The following is a 25,605-nucleotide window of genomic DNA, read 5'->3' on the forward strand; positions in this document are numbered from 1 at the left end:
CAGATATTGTGTATTACAGACTGTTACAAAGGCAATATTAATTATCTTACTGTATTGTCGTACACGTTTCTATTTTATTTTTATTATTTCACTTTAGGCTTCTTGCAAAAATATTTTTGACAAAATAAATTAAGACAACAAATAAAATGAGGTCAAGGTCCCTTGCCATTTAATATAGACTGTTCCAACTAATGTTTATGCACTACTGTTCTAGCGCCCGTTATTGTGACGGGCTTAATGTCTAGTTTTATATAATACAGTATGGTAAATGGATAGCAGTAGCGCTCATGACACCCTGCTATTCTTCCATTCTAGTGTTGTACAAAACGTATATTTTGAATATTTACAGGGGTTGGTTCAGTCAGAGTTCTTCGGCCTCTCTAACAAGCTCGGATTTCAGCAGTAGTAATTCCAGTGTGGACCTGGGGACGGGAGAAGGAACAGCAATGGATAAATGGAGCATCTTTGGTCCTCGCCCGGCATCGCAGAAGTCTTCCTCTGATCCCAGTACGTGAGCAATGTGCTACCATATGACGTTTCCTGTCGTCTCTCCTTATGTGATATTCATTTGAGAGCTTATATGGTCACTTGGACTGCTGCAGGGCTTCAGAGTATTTCTTGAGATTTATAGTTCCATTACAGTCACCCGATGTTATGTTTACCGGTTCTTTTATTTTAGTTGGGCACAATTACTAAGATTGAGTAAAAATGACACACATCACTTCCTGAACTACTGTTGTACTATTGTGGTGGGGAAATGATTGCCCAGAAAGTTTTGCAATGCAATTTAATTGTTTGAACCTAATCCTAGAAAAACATTTATTTGCTGTGCTTTTAATTTTTTTATTAATTAGTGAGAAATGAGCTCACATTCCCTTGCAAATGTCTGAATCCAGTTTCAGTCACATCTTGTTCATTAGACTTGTCTTCACTCACAAATCTTACTTATGGATGGCTTGTTCCACGGCTCCAAAAACGGGGAAATCTAAGGGGAGAATGATCTAGTTGATGTGGTGAATGGGAAAGGAGGTTCTCCTTAACGCCTCTGCTACATTTTAAGAGTATGAATGTGCAGATCTTTGCTAAAGGTTTGTTCATGTGTCTGCCAGAATCATGGCTTCTGTTTCACACAGAACGGTGGCCAAGATTTTCTATGCTTAAGTGGCAACTTAAATTGTTTCTTACTTACCAAGATGCTTGATGCCATACTGAAGAATGTCTTTATTTCTCCAGCCCGAAGTCATGGGTGTATGTTTTATCCCCAGTGGCAATCCTTAGGAAGAAAAAGGCTCTCACTTTCAGCTTTGTAAAGAGATATTCTTTATGTACAGTGTTGTAAGCATCGGCTCAGTGATGTTGAACCCAACTTGCACAGATCTTTAAATATCTTAAGGTATCACTGCACATCTGTTGGGTTATACAAACTCTGCTGCAAGCTTTTTGACCATTATCTGTCAGGCCTGTAAGGTGAGGTCGCCACTGAGGAATATTTCTCAGTAGTACGTACCTTTTGTCATCTCACATGACCTGGTTAAATAAGAACAAACAGATATGTATAAAAAGGCAGTAATGGATGAGCTATTCATAAATAGCCTCTGGTTTGAAATTATATATTTTTCACAATAATATTGCTATTTTCTCACTACGCATAGCACTTAAGTGAGTGGGGAGCCACTAGCATCCACCTTGCTGATGTGACTGCAGCCATTTTTTTTACAGCACAATGCCACCATCACTTAAAGCAGGGTAATTGGCAAAGTGTAATATGGCAGTAGTGTTGGTAAGAAAGTTACAAAGGTATATACTTTTCTGTACAATGCTGCACTGCTAAGTTGTGTGAAACTGCCTTGCGCCCATTGTCGTGCATTTATCCTGTAAGCCATTGTAGTAAGCTGAGTTTTTTTAATTTAGTGATGACTTAGAATAATGTTCATCTGTTTTCTATGAATATATGAGATTAAAGTTTGATAGAAATGCTGGACTACAGCAAACGATGTAAACATCCATTAGAAAAGAAAAAAAAATCTCACAATAGTCATTGCATAATCCACATATCCGTTATCTAGTTGTATGTGCATAATGTGCAAAATATTTATCTATATTACTAAACGAAGGTTGTATATATGCATGGATGCCAGAAGCAAGCCGTGCACAATACAACCGCTACCCAAACGCGAATGCGCACACCGCCGTATATACAACATTCGTTTAGTAATGTAGATCTCCAAGCCGGGATCCGCCGCCATGGTCACTTCAGCAAACGAATCCGCTGCCGTCACCATCGGGGAACTAGGTGGCGCCGAAAAGTAACAGCACCTCCACGCCCCAGAGTCGAGTCAAACCCAGCGGCTTCCCAGAGTCAGTAGGTGGCGCCCAAACAACACAACACAGCCTGTAGGGATTTACCTATCCGAGCCTGTATTTGGACATGGACAAGTTTATATTGCCTTTTCAAGAGTCCGGCGTTCATGTGACGTTAAAGTGAAGGTTTTAACTACTCCATACCAGGCAGAACTGATTCAAGGACAGGAAGCCATCTTTACCAAAAATGTTGTTTATAAGGAAATTTTTGACTAATTATGTCGAATTTACCATTTTATGATTTTTTTTTTTTTTTTTTTTGTTTCTAATTTACTTCATTTAAACCTTTGACTCCGATATTTTTTTTTACTTATGAGTGCAGCAACTCGGACATTTTGGACTTAAATGATATAACAATTAAATTTCAGTTTTACTTTTAATTAACTGGTTAATTTTAGTACAAATATATTTATTTAATTAAATGAAAACTTTCCCAGGACACTCGCACCCTCCATGATTTGTCATCCCTCCAAAGATTGGATGGAACAGAAAGTGATTGCTTCTGGAAAAATCTATGCTGGGATCTAAACAGGAAATGGAATTCACTCTGGATTGGTCTTTTTTAATTGAAGATCTGCCTCTCCTTCCTCATTCACTAGTCAATAGTTTTAGTTGTAACAGTTTAAAGTGGTAAAAACAAAAAGAAAAAAGTCTTCTTCCTGATGCTGCAAAGTTGAGGGTTTGGAAGAAATGCTGGACTGAAATAGACAAATTCAGCACACACATTTACTGTATAATTACAGTTTCAGTATCTCCTCATGACTCGTAAATTAAAACACGAGTTCCCCAACTTTACTTTTGATCCTTTCGATTTTCCTTTTCACTCATTTGTTCACAGTGGTATTGTGATATTAGTGCTGTTGCTGACATCGTCAAAGACCTAATGGAACTGGCCATTAAAGTTGGCTCCGTGTGTGTGAGATTCGGGTTTCTGTGGGCCCTGTGGGTAGGCTGTGCTCCGCTTTGTACCTGCTGCAGAATGTTTTGTGGTATTTTATTAATCAAGTAAGCTCTTTCTCAAAACCAAACTGTTTAATTTGAAAATGTTGCTTTGTGTGTTCTGAATATAATTTCTCAATAACAATTTTTTTTTCCAAGTTTAACTTGCAACACATTTAGTATTTTCATTCACAGAAACAATACATTTTTGTGAAGCTTCATATGCATGTGGTTATATTGGCTGCCATCGATGTACTCTTCTAACAGACACTGTTTTGACGTTTTTTTTTTGTTTTTTTTTTTTTCTTTTTTCTTAGTATATATGTCTGCTGCTTAAACACAATTTTATATGATACCAAAAATAATGAAAAAAAAGAGTCAGTAGCATATTGTCCATTTTATGTAGTTTTTTTTTACTTTTCAGGACATTCCCACATTTCTCACTGTTGTGTTGAATACGAACAGAATTGAGGGATTATGGGCTGAATTGTAAACTGGTTTGAGAAAGTTTTTGAGTTCAGCTCTTAACTTTCAGACTGGGGTTTTCTTTAATGAATTTCACAGAAAGACACATTTTTACAACCTTCTGAGAGACTGTTTAAGGACAGATACTGCAACGGTACGAGACTACAAGTCCAATATCTCTACCACTGCTACTTATGGTGTTTTATTCTTTCCAAGCAGCTTTTAAAATGACATGCTGTTCTTTGTTAGATCACATCTTGTTTTGCTTCCCCCCACAAACCACGCTTCAGCATTAAACTGGTCTGATCTGAGGTTGAGACGTATGTTATTGTTACTTTTTAAATACAATTGCCTAATAAAGGAAAATTTACAGAAATTTTACAAGAGCCAGTGAAGACATAACACTCTGTTCCTCCGCGTATATTTTTCAGTCTCAGTACCAGCTGGTATTTAAAATCCTTTGCAAATTCTTGAGCTCACCTCAAATGTGGATTCCAAAGACCACCCCCTACCCCGCATATTGTGACTCAGCGGCTTGTTCCTAATTCAGGGTCTACACTACTAGCCTTGTCTCCCTTCTAAATGGAAGCAGTCTACCACAGGAAGAGTCTGATAACGTGATATATCCTTTATTGGCTTTGATCTTCAACTTTTCAGCTCCTTTCACTTCCAGCCCAGTTTTTAAAAGTCCGTCTCCATCTCACCTAGACAATGTCTGCCTCACGTCTGGTCAACGAATATGGCCAGTCGCTCATGAAGTGCATCTGTGAAGGTCATCGTGCAGAATGTAAAATGTTTTCAAGTTCAGATAACATTACTGAGTTTACATTCACCGAGTCAAAAGGGCATTTGTGTATACGAGGGCCTGCTGCCTACATTGAAGAGGATTTCAATTTGTGAATGTTTGGCGACATTAAGTGAGCGCACTGTACGGGTACAGCTTAGCTAACGTCCATCTCTGGGTAGAGTCTTGCAGACTTTTAATTCTTTTACTGTCTTCCCACAGGAGGATTTGCACTGCAGTCTTATCGTGGGGCTCAAAAACCTTCCCCAATGGAGATCATGCGAGCACAGGCCACACTTGTTCCGGAAGAACCTGCTAACTTTAAACCACCAAAAATGGACATTCCGGTCATTGAGGAGAAAAAGCACGCGCCCCGATCACACAACCTGAAACCCAGGGACATGAACGTTCTCACTCCTTCGGGGTTTTAGACTCTGCTCATTGTGGGCAGGCTGTTTTTCTGCTTAAAATCCTGTAAAATGTTTTTTTTTTTTCTTTTCATTTTTGCAGTGTATCTGCAGGACTTGAAACTTTTTTTGTTTGTGTAGAATCCAAGATGAGTCTAAACTACCACTTTATCTGTAAACATTAAGACCAGACGTTTTCTTATTAATTGGCAAGTTGTATTGCTCGTCACAAAATAATCCAAGCTTTGTATCTACACTTTTTTTTTTTTTTTTTTTTTTTTTTTGATAGCAATGAAACTTGCATTAATGACGGTAAGTTTTTATATATAATTTACATGACTATTTATTTTTTTTAATGTATGTTTTCCTGTGGTCAACACCACCTATTCTAGGTTCACACACAAAGATTCATTGTGTGTTTGTTTTTTCTTTATGCCAACGTATTCTTACATTATCATTAACAAAGAATAGCGCTGGTAAGAATTTCAGTTTTCTTTTAAAGTGATGTGGTTGTGAATAGCGACAGTTTACATTGACCATTACTGAAACACAATTAAACCAAGTCAGATGTTAAACATTAATGTGTGTTTAATGTTTTTGTGAAGGTAACGTAGGACTGGGTGCTCACATTACTAAGGGACTTTGTTTAACTGAGGATCAAATCGCTGATCACTGCATTGCATTCACGAGTCACAATTTGAAGTGACAAATGTCAGAGCGGGACGTATCGTGTTCTTTTAAAATGTGTTGCTGTTACCAGGCAGGTTACTGGGTTCTGAAAAGTGCCACCTGCCATGTCAGGTCCCCAACCCAACAAAATTTACATTATCTAACCTCCAAAAGGAGAGACGCGTTTAGATTTATTTATTTATAAAGCAAGTGCTGTACAATTTAAAAAGAAAAAGAAAACCCAACATATCAGACACACAAACCAAAGGGTAAATGAAACAAACACATAAAAACTGAAAAGATTATTAATAAAAAATATACAGATAGCCAACATCTCACGCTGGGTTGAAAGTCAGAGTAAAAATGTGTTTTTAAATAGGATTTAAAGACAGCTAGCGAAGGAGCCTGCCTAACGTGCAACGGCAAATCGTTTCAGAGTTTTGGGGCCCCAACTGAAAAAGCTCGATCACCTCTGAGATTTAAAAAAAAAAAAAAAAATTGATGGCAGTATAGCAGAAGTACGCAAACAGAGAGAAGACGTGTAATATCGTTAGTTTTTTAAATGGCCTCCTTGAGATAACAGACTCATTTTATTGCGATCTCAAGAAAACAAAACTTAACCGTTGCTCCTGGCGTCAGGCTCGCTTAGACTGCAACGCCTATACAGGTGAAGCCTTGCTAACCGTCTTCTTAAACGGCGGACACTGGCGTTATTATTTTCGAAACTAAGGCATAAACATTATTCAACCTGCGTCAGCCCATAATTGAACAAAAATGTGACGCGCTGATCAATACAGTTCTGCACATCTGCCATTTCAAACAGGATGTGGCTTTGTAGCTAAACATTAAACTTTAGATAGTTAGTTATTTCATAATTTCGAGAAAACAAGATTTCGTTTTATCGAGATCTTGATCAAATTAGTCCGCTATATCAAGGAAACCATTTTTAAAAAATAACGATATTGCAAGTCCTCTCACGGCTTCTGTACAAAAGACCAGTTCTGTTTTTTTTTTTATTTTATAAAACTTTCATCTGTTCTGGAAAGTGAGGTTGTAGAGGTGGTAGGTTTAGTGTGAATGAGTCGCACACAAACGCCCGTTGTGTTAAAGCTCAGTCACTACACAGTATTGCCCAGTGTTTTTTTTTTTTTTTGGTCAAAGACTTCCTGGATTGTGGGAGGAAACCGGAGCACCCGGGGGAGAACATGCAGACTCCACGCAGGGAGGACCCGGGAAGCGAACCCGGGTCCCCTAACTGTGAGGCAGCAGCGCTACCACTGCGCCACCGTGCCGCCCCAGATTAAGACAACCACATGAAAACATTTCAGAGGGCTTTGGCCAAGTGCCCATTCAAAAGCCCACAGTAGTTTAATATTAGGAGGGCAAACTGTGAGCAGCAAAGCTCAAGTCAGATAAAGTGGGGTGAGCATTTAGTGCCCCCGCACAGCTAAGTGTTGTTCTGCCATTTTAATGCTAAATCACAACACTCCTAACCTGTTTGAAGATGGCGTTTTATATTATTTATGATGAGAGCACTCGCACCTGATTGTGGCTTTCAGGTAAACTCGCTGGTAAAAGAACACCAGTGACGGGCTGGACTAGTCGGCTAACACAGAGGGGCCATAAAAGAAACGTCCGGGCCAGCGAGGTGGGAAGTGACAGCCTGCAGGGACAAGTCTGTGATGGCCACTGAGCTGTGCTGGGCTAGGCTGGTGTCCTCACTTCGGGAGAGGCCCACCGAATCAACAGGTTAATTAAAAGGGTGGGATTAGTTATGGGGCGGCACGGTGGCGCAGTGGTATCGCTGCTGCCTCGCAGTTAGGAGCCCCGGGTTCCCTTCCATGTTTGTATGTTCTCCCCGTGGCTGCGTGGGTTTCCTCCCACAGTACAAAGACATGCAGGTTAGGTGGATTGGCGATCCTAAATTGTCCCTAATGTGTGTGCCCTGTGGTGGGCTGGCACCCTACCCAGGGTTTGTTTCTTGCCTTGTGCTGGCTGGGATTGGCTCCAGCAGACCCCCATGACCCTGCAGGTCATAGATGAGGAGAGGAGTAAAACGAAACGAGTGCCATTATGAACTAAGCTGCACATCCTGTCAGTGACACAACAGCATGGAGGACCTCCAGAGAGCAAAACAGTCCGCAGAAGTGTGTGAAGTAACACGATTGGGGGACATTCATGCCAACGACAACACGCCTGTATAGTGCCTCACTGGGACTGGCACTGCTACGTCAGGAGGTTGTTGTTTTTTTAATTTTCTCTTTTCAGTCATTCTGGTGTGTGTGTACACATATTCACTTATCTGTTTTATGTAGATATTTTTTTAAAGAGCTTCTATGAAAAGCCAAATTTCCCGTAGGGACAAAGAAAGTCAAATATACAAAAGGAAGAACAAATGATTTAATAGGTAGTGTCAAAGTCAGTTGTAGAGATTATATATATCTATATATAATATATATCTATATATGATCCTCCTTTTTTTTTTTTTTTTTTTTCCAAAAAAAAAAAGCTGAAGATTTTCCAGCATTCTTTTTTTTTTCAGGATCTTTTTGGAAGCTCACTTGCCGACTGACTTTGACACTACCTATTAAATCATTTGTTCTTCCTTTTGTATATTTTAGTGTTTCATGCCCCGGTGATGTTTGAATTGACTTCTACTGACTTTGACCCACAACCGCACTGCCCTGCTTCACCACTTGTTACACTGAGGGAGGTTTAGTCGTCTGTGACCTGCCTGATCATATTCAGGACCCCAGACTCCAACCAGCGCACGTTCACGGATTGGCTATGGCTTAACAGTATGTTGTTCTTTTCAATGTACGTCCTAAAACTCACAACATTATGAGAACTGAACTTGGTATAATTGTAGCGGCCATTGGTAGTCAAAAATATCACACAAATGCCCTGTGCCTTACTGTATTATTTATCTTGATTTTCAGAAGGCTTTTGATGAGGTGTCACTGGAGAGGTCAGTAAGAGTTCAGGGCACTGTCTACAGGTGGGTACAAAACTGGTCCAAACACTGAAAGCAAAGGGTTATGGTGATGGGAACCTTTACAGAATTAAGTGCTGTTTTTAATATCCATACAGTAACTGGTCTGACACGAGTATAATCAGCAAGCTGGTGCGGTCTGCTGATGATACCAAACTCGGTGGAAGGGCATATAATGGAGAATCCACTAAATTGTTACAGAGGGATAAGGACAGCACACAGACCTGGACAGATTTGTGGAAAGCAAAATTCAATGTCAGTAAATATAAAGTATTACATTTAAGGAGCAGAAATACTAGGTCTGAACACACAATGGAAGATCTGAAACTTGAAGATACCCCTTCTGAAAAATACCAAGGAGTCATAGTGGACAGCTCACCGTCTCCATCCAGACAGTGTGCAGAGGAAAACTAACAAGATGTCAAGTCATACAGCACAATGCATGCAGTACAAGTCAAGGAAGGCTACTGTATGCTCAAGTTATATAAGAACTCACCTGGGTGTAGTTTACAGAAAATAAACTCTTATAAAATTGATGATTTACATATAGTCAAAGAGAATCAGAAGCATATATGAAAATAAGTATTATATCCTAATGCACAATAGTATAGTAAGGGTTAAACCATAAAAAGCTTATTGTTTTCCTCTTTGCAACTACAATCCTCCACTATCTCGCTGCTATCTTCTGCCCAGGACACTGTGTACTTTGAGAGGGCTAAACAGGCCATTGCGTTAAGAAATGCAGCTACTGAGACTTCAGCCATGAGAGAAAGTCAGATAGGCTGCTTGCTTTCACTTTCAGCAGCTGGGCCTCTGCCTCCTTGTCTGCCTCCCTGGACACTAACATGAGGTGATGGCAAGCCAAGAAAAGTGTCTTTTATAAGAAACAGTGCCATTGTCTTAGAGATGCAGCTGCCTCGACCTCTAGCCTTGAGGAATGTGTGTAAAACAAAGAATTATTCATCGGAGTAGCCCAGTATCTTATGTGTGGGTCTGACGGTCTCAGATGCCTGCACAGGGTAAGGAGTAATGTTGGAAAGTTTCAGTCAGATGGTGGACATTATGTAGTGGTGAAGACCTGCCAAGTGGGTGTGATGAGCAGGACGAAGCACTATTCTAATTAGGCTGGGAAATACTGATGGACCTACTGATTGGCTGCAAGATAACTGGGAGTCACAAGAGGATGAGGAATGGGTTCTAGGAGAAGAATTGTAATAAAAGTATAGTCCGCTGAATTCATCGAAACTGGGACTGCGTGTGCATCACGTAATAAAGTTGATTCTGCTGTCTGTCCCGAGTTTCTGAGTGACTTCTTTGGGACTGAGGGTTCCCCTGCCTGATCTGCTTCAAGAAGTTTTGGTCTCCATATTATAAAAAAAAAACAAGGTAGCAGCACTAGACATGGTCCTGAGAAGAGTGGCTATGCTGATTCAGGAGTGAGAGCTATGAGGAGAGATTAAAGCTTTTCAGTTTAAGCCAGGGATGTCCAACTCCATTCCTGGAGTGTCGCAGTGGCTTCAGGTTTTCGTTCTGCCACTTTTGCCCTTATTAAATCAATTACTAATGAAAATGGAGCATACCAGGGTGCCTTGATTTTAAGTGAGTTGCATTTTAGTTATTTCATGTTCTCTGAAAAAAAAAAAAACTGGTATGCCTAGGAACAGGGGAATCAAAGGTGGCTGCTGAAATAAAACTTCTGTTTCTGTTAGTAAAATGAACAGAAGCCATGAACTGCCCAAACAAGCCTAGCAGCCTTAGCCATTCAAATTATACATAATAATTATAACACAACATTTCGGATCACTCATCTGTATACATCACCACAATTTAACATAAAACATTTTTAGTTTTATTAAAAAAACTGAAAATCTAAAATACATCTTCTGGTTGTCCCATAAAACAATTGTTCTCCATGCAAACATATTTTACAAAATGCTACAGATAACAAATATAAATTAGAAAACCATCTGAAGCTCCATAGGATTACTGCTAAAAAAAAAGTGGTGGTTGGCTATAGTAAAATGAGAAATAGCCATTTTGCATACAGTTGTTTACCCCTTAATAAATATATTCTAATAAAAACAATTCAAATGTGATTATCTTTGTATAAAACCTATGAAAAGCATCTGCAGCAGGTTGCATTTCGTTTCCAACTGCACATTCATCGGCTGACCCAGGTCTTCAGATACTCTCCTCTTAAAAGCTTTAAAATCCGCCTCTATTTCTTGTTCTGTGAGCTTGTCCCCATTTCCCAGGACAGGTGGTTCACCAAAGTGCTTCTCACGGTCCAGAATGGAACGCCTCAAATTCTCTAGAAAAGGAAGGTAACATAAAGAGAGTTTGCTTATTTTGTCAGTTTAAGCTCATTTTTCCTAGGCAATGATCAATTTTACTCTATTAAAGCTTTTTTTTTCTGAATGCTTACGCACAATTTTTCAAAATTCAACACACAATCCCCTAAAACACTCCCACAACATTAAAAATGTTACACATCTTCTGCAAAAGCATACATTTTATTCAAAACTATATGAGCTCTTCTAAAAATGATATTTTTGCATCAAAACTCTACACACAAACCATCAAGTGAACCCGTTTATCCTAATTGCCAACTACACACAGATGAGCTGAATGCAAAACACTGTCTAACCTTTTGCATTTTCAGTGTTCTGTTAAGTCTACCATAAAATGCATTCAAATGTATTTGAACATACCCAAAAATATTTGGTCTGGTTCCAAATATTTTAAAACATTTCTTTAAATGTAGTAAATACAAGTCGACAATCAACTTCATTTGTCTAAAAACAAGACATTTTAACCCATACTTGAGAATGAACATTAGGCTTATAGCAAAACAAATTACAGGAGGAAAAAAAAAAGTAAAAACTAGAAAGGATAAAAATATATATATATATGCTGCCTCCTGTGTCCTGTTTGGGTATGACCACAGCACCCCATCTGTATAACAAGTGATGTTCTCTCTGCCAATACAACAAGAGAAGTGTCTTCTGGAGTAGTACATCCACCCGGTATTCTCCCTTCATCTATAACCCCATAGTCCTCCTCCATTGCCTGGTGAAGGGGGTATGCGTCTGTAGGGTTGGTGGTCACATGACTTTCACCTCCATGATGCCTATTTAAGGTGATCATGCTAGCCAAGTGTAGGCAATTTTCTACCGAGTGCACCATTTTGAATACCAGTGCATTCCAAATTAAAACAAAGGGGTTTTATGAGTTGCAGCTTTAGTTTTAGGATTTAGTAGTCATAGTGGACTCAGCCCTATCAGCTGCCAGACAGTGTTCAGAAGCCATTAAGAAAGCAAACACAGTATTAGGTTATATAGCACGATGTGCAGAGTACAAGTCCAAGGAGGTTCTGCTGTAGCTTTATAACGCACTGGTAAGGCTTCATCTGGAGTACTGGGTGCAGTTTTGGTCTCCAGATTAGAAAAGAGCTGAGCCTTTACAGTTTATGCAAAAGACGATTAAGAGGAGACCTGACTGAAGTGTTTAAAATAATGAATGGAATTAGTCCAGTGGATCGAGATGGTGACTTTAAAATTAGTTCATCAAGAACACAAGACACAGTTGGCAACTTGTTAAGGGTAAATTTCGCACAAACATTAGGAAGTTTTCCTTTACACAGAGAACCACAGACAGTTGGAATAAGTGACCAAGTAGTGTGGTAGACAGGAGGACTTTAGGGACTTTTGAAACTCGACTTGATGTTATTTTAGAAGAATTAAGTGGACAGGACTGGCGAGCTTTGTTGGAATGAATGGCCTCTTCTCCTTTTTTTTGATTGTTCTAATGAAACTTTTCTGTTTTTCTTACAAGAAAAAACTTTGTACAAAGCTGTTATTAAAGTAATACATAATACACATGAACTCACCTTTTAGTTTTGAATCTCATTTAGAAACAAGCAATTGATTGGTTGAATAGGTGACATTCTTTACTTACCATGTACAACTTCCTGATAACTTTGAATCATCAGTTGTAGCAGGAAAAAAAGCTCATCCCACTGCTCTATTTTATTATCCTAAAAAATATGCAAAAAATTAAAAGGAGAGTTGGAAGAAAAACAATTTAGGTATAAAAGTAATCTAACAAAGCAGGTTAAGTTTAAAAAAAAAATGAAAGCAGCCATCACTTTAATGTTTTAGGGGACTAATAATTGCAGATTTCAGTTCAAAGGGACATTTTGCCTTTGCAACCTGAGGAACTGAAATGACTGACACAAGTCAAGATGACAGCCTGTTATACACCATATGCTTCAAGTTCCTCAGATGCCCCATAGCATCACCTACTCTGAACTCTGCCAATTCTGTATCGTCCTCACAAGATTCAGCCCGAAAACCTAAACCAGACAGGAAAGTTAGATTTTCTGAGGTACAGACTTTCTTTTCAGCACCTGCTGTTTTGTGTCATCTGCAGTATGGTACTGCCAAAAGAGATTCTGAAGGCTTCCCAACTATAAAGACATTTAGAAACAAAAGCATGCTACTTACAGTTCAGTTACAGTAAATTGTTCCAACTTCTTGAAATGAGAATCTTGAGGCTCCACAAAAATATTCTAGTGTGTTTGTGCAATGATCCAGCAGGCATTCTGGTCATCATCTTGCTGCACATTGAATTTCCAAATATAAGAAAGGGCACACCACTGCATAACAGATCACCTTGCAATAAACAAGTGCACCCTAATCCTACGTGAGTCAACCACCTGCATACTAAAACATATTGGTCTCTGCACTCTCATTACTTACCTCCGATTTTGACAAACTTGTGGGTCCCAAGACCAAAAAAAATTGAGAACCACTGTTCTACAATTCAGGTTGTGATGAAAATATTGTTTTGAATTCTGTCGATGACTACTTTTTAAACCATTTTACCTTTTTTAAACATATACCTGTACTTAATAGACTTAATAATAGTACTGTCAATCATAGTTATAAAAGTGTAGTGTTTAGTTATAGCTTAGCTTAATCTGCATATTCAGTGTGTGCTAGGTCTATAGCAATGTCTACCATGACAAGAGTTAGTATCTTGATATCCTGCTCTGTGAATCAGTTTGAACAAAGCTATGTTCCGACTCTCCGAAACTGCTAACCAAACACTGAAGCTGTTGATTCCACATAATGCACAGAATGGTAAGCATTTTGAAATAAAGAGATTTGCAGTGATGCTTTTGTCCTAAACAATCATGTAAATGCATCTAGGGTCACGGTAACAACACACCAAACTGGACAATTCTGTCTATCAGTAGTGCATACTTGGTAAACTCTTCTATTAGGGCACCTGTGGTGCATCCTGACTACATGTCCAAAGCACTTTAAAACTCGTTCCCCTAGATCAGGAGAAGATACATATCAATTCCAAAGTCTTCCTGTTTTGCTGAGCTCAGAAGAACCTAATTTCAGCTGCTTTTACTTGTAATCTAATTTTCCTTGTTCACTGTCTAATGTTTACGACTATAGGTGAAAATAAGGATGGGGATGCAGACTGACCCGGAAACTGAAAGCTTTGTGAAGGACTGCTTCACCACCACGTTTTAGTATAATGTCCATTGAACTATTGATGTTGCACCAGTTCCTGTGTCAGTCTCATAAACACCTCTACCTTGACTTGTGAACAAGATAGGGAGCTCCACTACTCTGGGGAGATGTTCACCTCTTACCTTTAGACAAATAATTTAAGGGGTGCCAGCAGTTTGCTTTTTGGAGGAGCCAAGTCCTAGAGGAACTGGTTTTCCCTCTCCTCTGTTGCAAATAAGATTTGAGGATATGCTATACAGTGCTAATTTTTCATGCATCTTGACTCATATTTCCAAATAGATATTGGAGGTCTATTCCTTATTCTTGAGCAATATAATAAAATTCAAAGCATCAACTAAAAATAAAGTAAAAATATGGGATGTCTGAAATGTGCATAATTGCATTATGTAGTCTGAAAAATGTTTATATGGAAACATACCTCACTGTCCAGTGGAAGTCTGGCATGATGAAGAAAGTGCAAAATAAGGTTCAGGGACAGAGGCTGAGTTGTTTTGCAAAGGCAAAGGCTGTTCAAGTACAGTTCAAGAACTTTGCAGCAAAGCAGTGGGCTATCCAAAGATGTCAAAAAAAGTGCTCTGTAATGGACAAAGACAGAAACTATTTTACAGTCAGCAGGGATATAGTATATGAGGTGTGACAATTTAATTTCTGGAATGAACCTGCAGAGAAAATGTGTGCATTAACAGCTACTGTCACCTTCGAAGTGATCTTATGCATGTATGTATTGAGTTAAACAATGTTGTCACTGCTGAAACCATACCTGAAACTCTGTTTCTGGAATATCTTTGAGCTCCTTTGTCATGTTATACGCTGGATTGCAGAAATGTCAGAAACTCTCTCTCCTTTCATGATAGTTTTTATTTTTTGTGAAGAGCCAGAAACCACAAGGGGCTATTCACAAGTCAGGTAAACAGAGTTGATGACCCATGCAGGTAATTGATTTGTTAGCCGAGAAGTCACAAACATAAGTGCATCATGGCTTGTGGCATTGCCATGATGGACAATCCACTTATCGGGACAAGCTCATTGAACAGAATACCATAACATTTCCAGCACTTCTAAATGACATTGTAGGTTGACGGTTTGTTTTTGTTCAATAAATTTATGATGGACTATTCCTTTGTGATCAAAAAAAAAAACAAATTAAAACATGATTTTTACCCACACAGGTGACACTACATGGCTGCTCCACAAACTAAATTGTCACACCTTGTATATTGTATACACAGTTCAATTACCATTAAATAAGAAGTAGTACATGCTATGGTAATTTGATCAAACCTGGTTAAGTTAAATGTCTCGCTCAGGGTCACACAACAAGCCCCTATCTAATGATATCTATCTATCTAGTGATATCTAATTGCATGGCTCGTACATTTTTTTTTCAATTATATCTCCTCTGGTTATGTTAATTATTGAAGAAAAGGAGGTAGAGTATAATTAATCATAGTGAGTGAGAAACTTAAGTTTACAGTAGCACTATGCAGGAGTTAACCTACAGTAAATATGCAGTTTGTGCTGCCACTTTTTAGACTTTCAGGATAAGCTATTAAACATATATTACAATCATGTAAAACAGTAAGTACACCCAATGAAATGTTCTCTCTTTTTACATCTGCCAATATATCAAGATTTGACCTTCATTTAAACAGTATTTATAGATAACTGTGATATAACAAACATCCTGCCACATTTACATTTTGTAGCCCATTGTATGATTTAATTAAACATTAATGCAAATTTCACATTTGATTAAAGTAAGTACACCCCTCTATGTCTCACTACCTCGAATACTTCAAATGAGAATCCGGTGCAAATGATTAAAACATCATTAGAAAGGATCTTGGAAGAAACTTATATAAACCTCAGACATTTAGTCTGGTTTGCTCATTGATGGTCAAGTGTCTGTTATCACCATGTCGAGATCAAAACAGCTCTTCAAGAATCAGAATCTTCAGAAATGAGTCTGGGAACGAGTAATAAAAAGATTTCCAAATAACAGAAAAATCAACCATTTCATTGTCTGGAACATCATCTAAAAGTGGCGAGGATTTCACGCAACTGCCAGCTTATCCAGGCCAGCAGGCACAGCATTTTCAGCAAAAGATAAGGATGCAATATACTGAACGAAGAGTCTAAGAAGCCCAGAATTTCTTCAAGGGAACCGACTGGTAGCTCTTGTTACTGTTTATTTCAAAGTGCACAAGTCTGCTATTAGAAAGATGGTGCACAAATTAGATCTACATGGGAGGTCTGCCAGGAGGAAACTCTGCTGTCCAAAAAGAACATCAGGGCAACACATGTAGGCAAGGATCCGGACTTCTGAAAAAATGTGTTGGGGACAGATGAGGCAGAGAGAGAGAGAGAAAAGGAGCTATTTGGCCGCCACAATACCAGAAGACACTTTTAGCAAAAACCAAAGACAGCATTTGACCAGAAGAACCTGATATCAAATGTAAAGCATGGTGGTGCAGATATTTTGGTCTTGGGGTGAATCAGGGTCTGGACAGCTCAGCATAGAATTCACTATGAATTCTTCATTGTACCAAATGATACTTGAGGATAATGTAAGTCCATCTGAGAGAAGACTGAAGCTCACCCATATGTGGACCTTTCAGAATGACAATGAATCTAAACATACCAATAAATCAATCAAGCAATAGCTGAAAAGAAAGAAATGGAGGGTTCTGGAATGGCCAAGTGCATGACTGGATCTGTATACCATCAAGATGCTAGGTGGGTAGGTGTGTGTGGGGAGGGGGGTGCTGGGGGCTAGGGAGGATTTAAAACAGGCTGTGTACACAAGACAATACCCAAACACTGCACAACAAAAATAATTCTAACATGCAGGAGTAGGAAAAACTTTCTCTCAGTGTCAGGAACTGATAAAACAGTTCGGCATAGGAGACACCTGCTTGAGTGGACAGCACCATCTATTAGAGCCAAGGGTGGACTTACTTTTTCCACAATTGGAGATGGCACATTTGCTAGTTTCTTGTTGGATAAATGATTGCAAAGTCAAGTTTTCGTTTTTTTCTAGTTACATCACTTTTATCTAAAGATACCATTTAAATGAAATGTCTACATTTTGTTAAAAAAGAAACAAACAAAAACATTACATGGAGTGTAATTACTTTTTCTATAATTACTTTTGATGCATGTGTAAAATAGTTAGAACATTTTTAGATAACAACAGACAGGTGGTGCTTGTTGTATAACACAAGCTGACACAAACGGTTTCAAATAAAAAGCATAATTTTTAAAAAAATTCTCAACAAAATACTTCAAGAATATACTACCTGCAATTAATTTTTGGTGTTTTTGTTAAGTGAAAAGATAAAAATATAATTTTAAAGAAAATGTTAAGGATTACCTCAGTATTTGAGAAAAGAAATAAAAGAATAAATATGTGAAGTCTGTCCCAAATCTGTGGTCACATTACACAAAACAAAACAAAAAAAAAACAATACTTACAAGTATACCAATTTTGAATGTAACATAACATAAAATGCCATAAACTGTATCTATTGCTGTTTTGGTGGTACACTGGCATCTGTTCTCAATTATTTTCAGCACCCACATACCTACTACTACTACATTTTTTACAGGTCAAAAAGCTGTTCACTTTAGACAACTACTGTGGTTTTAAAATTGCGGCCCCCAGATTCACTGTTAAATGATCTTGTATGTTAATGGACTGTGTGTAAATGGTTCTTCACTACACTTTGTATTGATTCAAAATAAATGACCATAACAAAATAGCAATGCCCAACAGGTACGAGCTATGAAGAGAGACTGAAAAATGAAAGAGCTGAACACTTTCAGTTTAAGCAAATGGTCATCAAGAGAGGACATGATTAAGTGTTTGAAATTATGAAAAGGAATAAGTACAGTTAGGTCCATAAATATTTGGACAGAGACAACTTTCTTCTAATTTTTGTTCTGTACATGACCACAATGAATTTTAAATGAAACAACTCAGATGCAGTTGAAGTGCAAACTTTCAGCTTTAATTCAGTGGGTTGAACAAAATGATTGCATAAAAATGTGAGGTAACTAAAGTATTTTTTTAACACAATCCCTTTATTTCAGGGGTTCAAAAGTAATTGGACAAATTAAATAACTGGAAATAAAATGTTTATTTCTAATACTTGGTTGAAAACCCTTTGCGGGCGGCACGGTGGCGCAGTGGTAGCGCTGCTGCCTCGCAGTTAGGAGACCCGGGTTCGCTTCCGGGTCCTCCCTGCGTGGAGTTTGCATGTTCTCCCTGTGTCTGCGTGGGTTTCCTCCGGGCGCTCCGGTTTCCTCCCACAATCCAAAGACATGCAGGTTAGGTGGATTGGTGATTCTAAATTGGCCCTAGTGTGTGCTTGGTGTGTTGTGTGTGTGTGTCCTGCGGTGGGTTGGCACCCTGCCCAGGATTGGTTCCTGCCTTGTGCCCTGTGTTGGCTGGGATTGGCTCCAGCAGACCCCCGTGACCCTGTATTCGGATTCAGCGGGTTAGAAAATGGATGGATGGATGGAAACCCTTTGCTGGCAATGCCAGCCTGAAGTCTTGAGCTCATGGACATCACCAGATGCTGGGTTTCCTCCTTTTTAATGCTCTGCCAGGCCTTTACTGCAGCTTTACTCTCAGTTGCTGTTTGTTTGTGGGTCTTTCTGTCTGAAGTTTAGTCTTCAACAAGTGAAATGCCTGCTCAGTTGAGTTAAGATCAGGTGACTGGCTTGGCCATTCAAGAATTTTTCACTTCTTTGCTTTAATAAACTCCTGGTTTGCTTTGGCTCTATGTTTTGGGTCATTGTCCATCTGTATCATGAAACGCCCACCGCCCAATCAATTTGACTCATTTAGCTGGATTTGAGCAGTCTGTCTCTGAACACCTCAGAATTCATTCGGCATCTTCTGTCCTGTGTCACATCATCAATAGACACTAGTGTCCCAGTGCCACTGGCAGCCATCACACTGCCTGACTCCACCGTGTTTTACAGATGATGTAGTATGCTTTGGATGATGAGCTGTTCCACGCCTTCTCCATACTTTTTTCTTGCCATCATTCTGGTAGAGGTTGATCTTGGTTTCATCTGTCCAAAGAATGTTTTTCCAGAACTGTGCTGGCTTTTTTAGATGTTCTTTAGCAAAGTCCAATCCAGCCTTTTTATTCTTGAGGCTTATGAGTGGCTGGCACCTTGCAGTGCACCCTCTGTATTTACTTTAATGCAGTCTTCTCTTTATGGTAGACTTGGATATCGATATGCCGACCCCCTGGAGAGTGTTGTTCACTTGGTTGGCTGTTGTGAAGTGGTTTCTCTTCACCATGGAAATGATTCTGTGATCATCCACCACTGTTGTCTTCCGTGGACGTCCAGGTCTTTTTGTGTTGCCGAGTTCACCAGTGCTGGCTTTCTTTCTCAGGATGTACCAAATTGTAGATTTTGCCACTCGTAATATTGTAGCAATTTCTCGGCTGGGTTTTTTCTGTTTTCACAGCTTAAGGACGGCTTCTTTCACCTGCATGGAGAGCTCCTTTGACCGCATGTTGTCTGTTCACAGCAAAATCTTCCACATGCGAGCACCACACCTCAAATCAACTCCAGGCCATTTATCTGCTTAACTGATAATGACATAACGACGGACTTGAACACACCTACCCATGAAATAGCCTTTGAGTCAAATGTCCAATTACTTTTGAGCCCCTGAAATGAAGGGATTGTGTTACAAAAATGCCTTAGTTGCCTCACATTTTTATGCAATCTTTTTGTTCACCCACTGAATTAAAGCTGAAAGTTTGCACTTCAACTGCATCTGAGTTGTTTCATTTAAAATTCATTGTGGTGATGTACAGAACCAAAATTAGAAAAAAGTTGTCTCTGTCCAAATATTTATGGACCTAACTGTATTGTAAATCCCAGTCATTATTTTAAAATACATTCTGCAACAAGAACATGGGACATGGTGGAAAACTTGTTAAGGACAGCTTTTACACAAAGAAACATAGACACATGGAATAAACTACCAAGCTGTGGTGGAGAACAGGAATAGGAGTTTATGGAACTTCAAATCGCGACTAGATGTTATTTTGGACAATCTAGTTGAATAGGATGGAGAAGCTTGTTGTGCAGAATGGCCTGTTCTTGTCATGGTTTTCCTAATGTTCAAATATACAAGTATATCACAATTACTTTCCAGACTAAGAGCTCATTTTCAAAATTGCTTAACACTACAGAATATGCAAGTAATTAATAATGCTGAAGTTAAACAAATGATATGTTAAACTGAAACATACATGCCAACCACTCCTATGAATTAAGCATATATACCAACCTTTGTTGGCGACTGGTAACAATGTTGGCCATACTCTGAAAAAGTTCCTGTGACAGCTTGCTGGAGCTGCATGTAGGGGAGCGGTCCACTTCCATTGCCAATTTTAACATCTTTTGAAGAAGGCATATCATGCTGTAGGTACAAGACAACCAAAATTGTTCATACTTAAAAAACACTTTCATGAGCAATTATAAACATCTAAGTGTAATATTTAAATACCCAAATACCCGGAGGTCAAAAATAAAATCTTAAAATGAAAATAACATTAAAAGCGATGGATTAGTAAACACTCCTTGTTTATGTTCTTTTCAGGTAAATATAACAGAACATATCATGTAACATTTTTGAAAAATTTCTAGGGAATAAGCTCACATCAAAAATCAAAAACTTTTAACTATATATACAGTACAATCCCTCTTAACTGGCCTCGCATTAACCGGCCGATGGATTAACCAGCCTGTTAAAATAATTTTTTTTTTTTTTTTTTAAATCCTGAGTTCTTCTTTATATTATATGTATGCACTTCCTTCTTTCCTGGAAGGTGAGAGGTATTTTAAAACCAGCAAACAACAAAACAGTGTTCAGATTAAATAAAGTGCAGTGTATCAAAAGTCTTCTTTAAATAAATAATCTATTAAAACAAGTCCTTTAAAAACAATGCAGACGAGGTTAAAACAATGGCTGGAAGCAATCCCTTAAAATCCAAAGCACGATGCCTTCTTCTTTCTACCTGGCGGCTCCCCTGCATCTCCCATCAGGCTTTGCAACAGGGGAGTCCGCCCAACCTGCAGGTGCAGCTGCCTTCCACACTGGTATGGTAGCCCTCCAAGCCCTGGCTACGTGGGGCTCCATCCGGACTGAGACTTGGGTTCTTTCCCCAGCGGCCAGAGCGCTCACAATGGGGCTAAACCAGCCCAAAGCCTCCATGACTGCCGCTGCCTTTCGACAGCCAGTTGTCTTCAATACCGGTCACTCCAGCTCCATGATTGCTCAGCCGGAGTGACCACTTTCTTCAGCCCCACCGAGTATCAGCCAAACACTCCTCTGCAGGGGTTCTCCTCCCAGCTGCCTACCTTTGCTCCATCGAATCTGCTCTCTCTCGCTCTCCTGCACCAACTTTCCTCTACCTGCTTCCTTCTCCATTAACCTCCCGTTCTTTCCTGTTCTCCCACTAGCCACCTCGCGCTTCTATTTATCATGGGGATGTGGATCAGATGTGGCAATTAGCAGTTCCCTGGAACAATTACTGATGCAGACGACTCCTCACCTGTGCACTTAAGCTAGGATCGCCTACATCACAAATTCCCCGAGAACCAATCAGCCATACATACCACACCCCCTCGCTAAGCCACGAGTGATTATTTATTTAAAAAGTGGTCTTTTTGACTTGAGCTGTGGACCCACTACACCACACTGTCCAGTCGTTCTATGAGAAAAAAACCTGTGTGCAAAATCGTGGATGAAGCCTTGTGGATATGGTTTCTTCAGGAAAATCAAAGAGGTACAGTACATACCTTAGAAATATTTTTGTACATGAAAATAGGTATGCGCGGATTAACCGGCCAAGGGTCCAGTCCCGAGGTGGCCGGTTAAGAGAGATTGTACTGTAACTCAAAAATATGGATTTTTAAACAATGGAAATATAACATTTACTTTGGTGTATTCTTCTAGATGCATATGTTACAGCATACATTAACTTTCATGTAAATGGAAGTTTGTTGATAGGGTCAAAATTCACTATTGAGTTAAGTTCAGATTCTATTTCTATAATGTTCAAAACATCGAGAAATGTTGATTTTTAAGCAGGGGGTCAGTGTGTGTGGAAACCTATGTAGAACGATTAACTTCTGAAAAAATGGACTGTCTTTTTCATACACAGTGCATTATGTTTGTCTAATTACAGGCTCCAGACCTATTGTTTTGGGTTTGGTACTTATCTCCATATTCTTCAAAACAAGCTTTAACTATGTCCAACAATAACTGCCATAGAAATGGTTTAACTGGGATTTATGCTCTGTTTTGTCATGAGAATAGGCCAATCGATGAGCAAAATTTTTGCAAGAGTAGTTTTTGAGATATATCATTTATTTAAATATACATATATGCATACACAGAGGCACATGCACATGTACTTACAGACTATAAGAAATTTATTAAATGAAGATTGCTGACATGGGGAACCTGTATCAAAAGTGTGACCAAAATGTATGTAAATACCCTTAAACTAAAGTCTGCACTGTGCATTTTAATCGTGTCTCAAGTGTTTCAATTATAATTTTAAACTGTTGAGCAGAGAGGTAAATCAAGGAAAAAATGTGTCTTTGTCCAAAACATTATGGAAGGCAATGTACTATGAGCATTCACAGGGAGAAGACAAATGAAAATCATTAATAGAATTCAACAAAATGTGAATAACTGATTACATGTGGAGGAGATTTATCCCTTTTAATCTTTAGAATATGAAGGAAATAAGAATCAATACAGTACAGACTGTTTAAAGAGAGGTAGGACCGCTAACATGGAATTACTGTGTGGAAACTAAATTCAATTTATTTATAGATGTGTAGGGTCTTTACTGTCACATGTGCAGGGTACAGTGAAATGTTTACTTTCTGTTCTTAATCAACATGCAACACATCACCACTCAATTAAGAGCCAGTCAGGTCTGAACCTTAATACATTCCTTATAAAGCTATATTTGGATACCATCAGCATACCCATGCTTTGAGTGGGTAAACTCCACAGAAATTTCAGCTTTCATTTAAAAACTTTTATTAGAAGACATGACTGTAATCTTAAAATACATATGAATTTCTTATGTGTGTGTTTATTGTTGGAACTGAAGTGAGTGAATATAATTAAATAGATGAAATTAAATAAAATTTTAAGTTTCATTTTGGAATTTTCTGTTTTCTACTATATTGTGTATTTTTTATTTTATACTCCTAGGTTACTATTATATATTTTTGTCATGAATTTCTTATTTAATTAACAGGTTTAACTTAACTGTCATAACTTAATCTGTGAACCTGACATTTGCCTGGGTTAGGGAGGATGAAAAGATTTGTTTAGATACTGTGTAGAGAAATCAGCACACTCTTGATTGAAATATATTTTATGACAATCTCATTTTAAAGGTAGGCATAGTGGTAAACAATGAAGAATGGCTTAGAAGTAACAGACAGTGAGAAAGACAACAGTCGGTGACAAAACATGAAGAAGAAAGCACACCTTCACATACTTTATTAGGATGCGTTGAACAATGATCTAGCCCTCACAAGTTACCCTGTTTGCTAAACTGTTTATTAAAGTGGTCCCTAGCCAATATATTGAATCTTAAAAATGTGTTGACTTAAGTGGGAGTAGAAATGTATAATACTGTATATAATGTTTTTGAAAATGATATGAATATACTTTTCTACAACCTGAGTGCATTCTCAAGATATGGATCAATACTTGTAAACATTCTTGGCTTCAACATGGATGTATTGGGCAAGTTTTAAAGCTTTTGTCTTTACATTTGGACTAGTGCTCCTAAGGCAACATTTTAAACTACAAAAGCAGCATTTGTTTGGTTAAAAAATACTTCACTTAAGAGCACAATTTCCCAAAGCACATACAAACATTGACAAAAAAGAAAAAAAAAAAACAAGCAAAGACAAGTAAAATGTAAAGCTAGGTAAGCTCAGTACCACGTGTCCCTTTACGTGGAAATTTAAATGAACGTGACTGCAAGATGACCAGTGATGTCATGTAGCAGTACTTAGAAGCACTGCATTGAAAGGTCATACTGAAGCAGGAGCCCTCGAACAGAGCATTTGAATTATCAGTGAATCTATGTTTCCACCTACACCTTTGGTCAAAAGCTTTGTGTAGCAATAAGATGAATGAGGTCATGCATGCAAGCTCCTGAAATGAGATTCCTGAATAGGTTAGGCCCCTCACTCTGTGGCAGGTACAACCCTGAACTGACAAGACCCAGATGAAGGGGTTTGGGCATGCAATGACAGTAGATACAGTGCATGCTAGAGGAAACACAACTTATCCGTTATCTTTGACACTAGCATGTCTTTTAAAACACACATTATAAAACTGCATAAAACATGCTTCTTCTATCTTAAAAATGCTGGAAAATTGAAGATGTTTTCTAAATATGGAGGATACTTTAATTAATTAATCACTTCAGGCATTTACTTTTTGCAGGTTTGACTACTGCAATGCATTATTCACTGCATGTTTAAATCATCCTATATGCAGCTTTCAGGTAATTCAAAATACTACTCCATTACAAAAACTAGAAATTACAAACACATTAACTTTAGTTCTTAAATCTTTACACTGGCTTCAAATTAAGCTTAGTGCGGATTTCAAATTCGTCCTTCTTACATAAAAAACCTTAAATGGCCAAGATTCTGCTTACACATCTGAATTTACCATTACTTACAAACCACAGCACGTCTTAAGATCTCAAGATGTATAAATAATGGCAGGAGTTCGAGCTTTTAGTTACAGTGTTCTGTCTATTATATAAGAGATGCCCCTTTGGGCTCAGTTTTTAAATACAGCTTTAAAGATTCACTACTTTCGTATACTGCTACTAAATCTCCTCCATTCTGTTTTGCTTCTCAGTATTCTGCACTGGGACTTGGTGGCACTACCCTACTTTCCTGCCCTTGGTTGAAGTCTTCAGTACTGTAACTATGACTGACTTTGTTCTAACTGATTGTGAAGCTCCCAGTGGTTTATTTTTGTTTTCTTCTTCTCCATTGTCAACTGGCCATAGTTCAAATTGTTGGCTTCCATTTATGTTAATCTTTCCAACTATTTTGTTTTCCTCTCTATTTAAACAAATGTGTGTCTTAATGTGTACTCGTCATGTAATTGGTAATTAATAAAGTTTCTATGTGTATTTTACCTGGGAACCTATCACCAGGGACGGTGCTGTGCCTACTCTTAGTGAAGAGTGCAATACAAAAATGAACTAAATTGTATTTGTCAGGTATTCTGGAAGCCCCTGGGATTTCTCCAGAAGAAGCTAGAGATAGTTGCTGGGGCTACGGAGGTCTGGTCTGACAAACTTGGTCTGTTTCCAACTAAACACTGCATTAGAAATGTGG

The 25,605-nt window shown here is 38.5% G+C and overlaps 2 protein-coding genes across 5 annotated transcripts in view; one reads left to right on the top strand and one right to left on the bottom strand.

Moving 5' to 3' along the window:
- Positions 1–5,537, top strand: part of kiaa1191 (KIAA1191 ortholog) — a 30,871-nt gene extending 25,334 nt beyond the window's left edge. Inside the window, exons 8-9 of the mRNA XM_039774754.1 lie at positions 350–507; positions 4,772–5,537. Coding sequence (XP_039630688.1) covers positions 350–507; positions 4,772–4,980 — 367 coding nt within the window. The 3' untranslated portion in view covers positions 4,981–5,537. The remainder of the gene's footprint in view (positions 1–349; positions 508–4,771) is intronic.
- Positions 5,538–10,443: 4,906 nt separating this feature from the next.
- The window catches only part of simc1 (SUMO interacting motifs containing 1), a 46,307-nt gene continuing 31,145 nt past the window's right edge, over positions 10,444–25,605 (bottom strand). For 3 of the 4 annotated variants that reach the window (XM_039774751.1, XM_039774753.1, XM_039774752.1), the window contains 4 exons: positions 20,489–20,620; positions 14,585–14,741; positions 12,575–12,653; positions 10,444–10,928 (listed from right to left, as the gene is read on the bottom strand). In XM_039774751.1, coding sequence (XP_039630685.1) covers positions 10,714–10,928; positions 12,575–12,653; positions 14,585–14,741; positions 20,489–20,620 — 583 coding nt within the window. In that variant the 3' untranslated portion in view covers positions 10,444–10,713. Of the gene's footprint in view, positions 10,929–12,574; positions 12,654–13,122; positions 13,236–14,584; positions 14,742–20,488; positions 20,621–25,605 lie in introns of those variants that run through there. The other variant, XR_005636178.1, reaches the window with a different exon arrangement.

The sequence above is a fragment of the Polypterus senegalus genome, chromosome 13, assembly GCF_016835505.1.
Source record: "Polypterus senegalus isolate Bchr_013 chromosome 13, ASM1683550v1, whole genome shotgun sequence".
Lineage (NCBI taxonomy): Eukaryota > Metazoa > Chordata > Cladistia > Polypteriformes > Polypteridae > Polypterus > Polypterus senegalus.